The 4,677-nt window shown below is 39.2% G+C and overlaps 1 protein-coding gene across 1 annotated transcript in view; it reads left to right on the top strand.

Annotated features, from left to right (window-relative positions):
* The window catches only part of cxadr (CXADR Ig-like cell adhesion molecule), a 61,261-nt gene that overhangs the window by 54,286 nt on the left and 2,298 nt on the right, over window positions 1-4,677 (top strand). The window contains exons 4-6 of the mRNA XM_016528329.1: window positions 2,345-2,500; window positions 2,626-2,748; window positions 2,947-3,085. Of these exons, the coding sequence (XP_016383815.1) occupies window positions 2,345-2,500; window positions 2,626-2,748; window positions 2,947-3,085 (418 nt within the window). The remainder of the gene's footprint in view (window positions 1-2,344; window positions 2,501-2,625; window positions 2,749-2,946; window positions 3,086-4,677) is intronic.

Below are 4,677 nucleotides of genomic sequence, written 5' to 3'. Positions count from 1 at the left end.
GCACCTATATTTGATCATCACATTACAATGATTCTAATTCTTAGTTTTGCATGATGATATGATGAATGGATGGTTCATTTTTAACGGCAGATTCCGTGACGTTAGAGCTGATGATCTGTGCATCACTGCACGTGTCTGCAGCGCATTACGTGTCTCCGGCCACCGGAGCTGATCGCGGCCACTCAGTCAGTGCTTGTGTTTATACCCAGAACTCATGCTTATCACATCGGTCACATCACATTTCCTAACTGGGTGTCTACACCGGACGCGAGCGGCGCAGTGCGACAAAATACAATAGAACCCATTATAATCAGTGATGCTGTCTACACTGGATGCGGTGCGACACGACACGACAAATCCCGACAGCAAACTGATGCCTCGTTCTATTTATGACGCACTGACACAAAGTTCAAATGATTTTCAACGGTCACTTTGTCGCGTCCTGTTGCGGCGCAGACACGGTGTGTCAGCATAGTTTGTCAGTACAGTCAGTAACGTAGCAGATTGAAAAGTTAGTATCTTTCTGCAGTCCAATAGACGGCAGTGCGGTGGTAGCTTGAGTCTGTTGAATGATGATTTAACGCTATGATGTCACCTAGTTGGTGAGACTCAATGCTATAAAGTAAATAAACAATGTCCCCGTCTTTTACTCTCACAATGAGCTTATCATACTCGTTTGCTACATAAGTAGGGCCCTGTGATTTCCACGATGGTGGAAAACGCAGACGGAATCGCAGAATCCATTCATAAAAATGGAATTTACTGTATAACGCGGAATTTCATGGAATTTGTCTTATTTTTGATGAATAAATAAAAAGCAGGTCAGTAGGCCTACACTTAAATCAAATCGCTATATAGACTAGTGTCTGTGAATATTAAACTGCAAAAAACTATTTTAAATATGAATCCTTATGTTCTGCATGTTCATTTGATGACCAGAATATACACAACACAGAAATTGTGAAAAAATATTATTCATTATTATTATTTATTCATTTTAGATGTTTACATTTGGAAAAGCTGTGCTTCCTGCATAAACCTGCCCCTGTTGGTTTGCAGTAGCTTGCACTACACAGTTATCTTGTTTATTTTTTTAATTCAAGTTTTTTGTTCTATTTGTGTTTAAGTTATTTATAATAAGTTTACTGTTAAGTGCACTGATGTCAGACTCATTTTGAATAATAAAGTTTATTGTTAAATTGTTAAATACCCTGCTTTCATTACATAGGCCTATTTGTCACATAGTGACACACAAGTGTTTGATCACCACATTTGAGTTTTCATTGCAAAAAATGTGTTTGTGTATATACTGTATTCTATATACAGTACCAGTCAAAAGTTTAGAGATACGAATGGGAAGTGTGTCCAAACTTTTGACTATACTGTACTGTTATGAAGCCTACACATAAAGAATATCAGCCGATATATCGATATCGGTATTTTTTTACTCCCTAATATCGGCATCGGCCCCAAAAAACCCATATCGATCGGGCTCTAATCTCTATCCCTCCCTCCCTTCCTTCCATACATGGATTTCACCCACTTTCCCTGCTGTTTTTAATGCATATCTCTTTAGAAAACACATGCTGTCTGTCTTACAATACCCAGCCACTTTTCCACCCTCTTCTTCTGCTTTTGTTTGCTCTTTTATCTCAAAGAATGTTGACATCCACTGCGCTCTGATTTTAATTAAGTTGATTGACAGCACTTGTAATAGCAGCAGCTGTATCCATTACCGTGATCATGGCTTCCTATGCTGTGATTAGTTATGATGCAGCGAGAATGAATATGGGTGGAGTGTGAAAGAAGGGCCTCAGGGACTCGTCCTTTATATCCATGATGCACCATATGCGAGATGGGAGATGATATTTGAGCTTTTAGCTGGTCGGAGTGGAATGATGACATTTTCCTCCTTGAGATAATTGGCTAAACTTGTGGTATCATACATAAAACTTTGCTATACTCATATGTACTACGTAGATTTATATGCACAAGACAATATACACTTTGTACAGATGTGTTTAGAAATCTTTAGCATGATATCTTGTAACCTTAAATTAGTTTTATGCCTTTGTGTTTATTATCTTTTATGCATAAATTTATTTTTTTTGTTAACTTAAATACTTTGTTCTTACTACTACTACTACTAATTATTAAAAAATATTATTCAAATGTTATTCACGGACAATTAATTAATTTCACCATGTGATTAGAACGATTTATATTGCTGACTGATAAGTCTGCAAATTGGAATATCTCAAATGTAGCATTTATACATGAAGCATTTATACTGTAGTTTTTTCTTTTTTCTAATGATCTCATCTTCCTGTTTCCTCTTCCACAGTGCGCCCCTCTAAACCCAGATGTTATGCAGAGGGTCAGACTCATGCAGGGAAAGATATGGTGTTGAGGTGTAGCTCTGTGGAGGGCACACAACCACTGCAGTACATTTGGGAAAGAACCACAGGCAATAAACTGCTGCCGCCCCTGGCAGTGCTGGGTAAATTCCTTTGTCTCATGTACCTTGAATTTTTATTTATTTTTTTTTTTTACAATTTTGATAAACTGTCATACTCTGTCAAATGCCTCAGTTAAAATTAAGAATTTGTCTGCTGCTGTGCACAGATCCAGTCGGGGGCACCATGAGTCTGAGGAACGCGACTGAGGTAGCTTCAGGAACATACAAATGCATTGCTAAAAACCGTGTTGGAACAGAAGAGTGTTTGGTGGAGGTCAACATCACACAACGTAAGTCTTCATAAGCCTGCCTATTCCTCTTTTAAGATTAAAATAGCATAGTCTGAATTTCAGTCAACATCCAAGGTGGTGCATCTTTGTCATTCGCTCATTGTCTGATTACAGTGATGTGGTGAATGGGCTTATGGGTAATGTCTTAGACTCTAAAGTTGTTTATCTCAAAGTCTCTTTCTCTCTGGCCCTTCGCAGCCCCAAACACAGCTGGCGTCATCGCAGGTGTAGTAATCTGCATTCTGCTGGTTCTCATTCTTCTCGCCCTCCTCCTCTTCTGCTGCTGCCGTGCCCGTAACAAGAAGAAGTACGAGAAGGAGATTGCCTATGAGATCAGGTACTACACACACACTTGAACGTAATCCATAGGCATGTCTATGTGAACCTTTTCCAAGAAGACCCCAATTAATCATATAAATAAAGAGTTCTTGAGAAAAACACCTGCTAGTGTAATTCACCCAGAAACACACTGAATTATAAGAACACCTGCTTCTCCCAGCTGACATGCTGTCTGGAGCCAACGGTCTTCAGCCTAATAACGAAAGGAACAAGAATGAAAGAGAAAGGGAGCTCTTGGCCCAGATGCCATTTGGTACATGTCACTGTCCCTATGACTGTATGATTCACTCAGCCTCTTCATCCAATCACAGGCCTGCCCTGTGCTCACTGATGACCAAACAAAGCTGATGGCCAGCGAAACGGACTAGTGATGGCGTCACTCTTCCCCTCTTACCCCTTTTGTCTTCAAATGAAAGGCTGGTGTAATCAGTTCTGTGCGTTTGTTTGTTCAGTCGATTCCTGCTCTGTCAGTGCCTCCCTCTCTCGCTCCCCCGAACTATTGAAATGGCATTCCTCTCTGTGAAGGGGCAGGCTGTGGGTCAGGCCCTGTATTAGGCCCCCCTTGGACCCCAGCGCTGGACACTCTGTCTGGGAGCACATAGGCCATAACAAAAGAGGATTACCCAAATAAGCCAGCTTCTCTTAGCGGAGACCCCGCTGTCTCGCTCTCGTTTGCTGTGTTCTGTGCTGTAATGGATTATTGCTGCTGAATACTTGTTAATTTGGAGGATTGGGGAAGAGCAGGCCTAATGGGCTACACTGGAAATCCATCCATAGCCTTATTCAGCCAATATGAGGCCTGAGTGGCAAAGCACCAAAACAAAACAAACAATCTTGACTCGGCTGTAATTCTAGCCTCTTTGTGCCCATTCCTGCCTGTGTCAAAGTGTGATTGTGGGGCAGAGGGAGATGTTTTGTTTGAATTGACCTGTACACAATGAAGGGGTTTTGACTTTCTAATGAAGCATGCTTTCAAACTCAACAAAAAATGGTTGTATTTCAGTGAGATTTTACTTGTTTTTTTGGTTTGAAAATGGCCTAGTTATGTTGCTTTTATTTATTTATTATCTTGGCATAGTCTTTTTTCAATAAACATGGCAGTTTGCTTTTTTGGGGTTGGTTTGGTATTTATTTATTTTTTAAAGAAATTAACACTGTTATTCAGCAAGGATGCATTAAATTGAGTAAGTACTGCTACATTGTTAGAAAAAAGAAAAATGTTCTAACAAATACTGCTCTTTTTAACAGTTCATCCAAAAAAAAAAAAAATTTACATTTTAAAATAATGATATAGAGAACTGTTATTTTAAGTTGCAGCAATATTTCACAATATTACCATTTTTACTGTATTTTTGATCAAATAAATGCAACCTTGGTGAACATATGAGACTTTTCAAAAACATTTAAAGGGGTCATATGACGTTGTTAAAAAGAACATTATGTTGTGTATTTGGTGTAATGCAATGTGTTTATGCGGTTTAAGGTTAAAAAAACAAAAATTTTTCCACATAATGTACATTATTGTTGCTCCTCTATGCCCCGCCTTTCTGAAACGCGTCGATTTTTACAAAGCTCATCATTCTGAAAAGC

The sequence above is a fragment of the Sinocyclocheilus rhinocerous genome, unplaced genomic scaffold (genome assembly GCF_001515625.1).
Source record: "Sinocyclocheilus rhinocerous isolate Xijiao unplaced genomic scaffold, SAMN03320098_v1.1 scaffold603, whole genome shotgun sequence".
Lineage (NCBI taxonomy): Eukaryota > Metazoa > Chordata > Actinopteri > Cypriniformes > Cyprinidae > Sinocyclocheilus > Sinocyclocheilus rhinocerous.
Note: the sequence above shows the minus strand (reverse complement) of the source record. Positions and strands in the feature narration are given on the sequence as shown.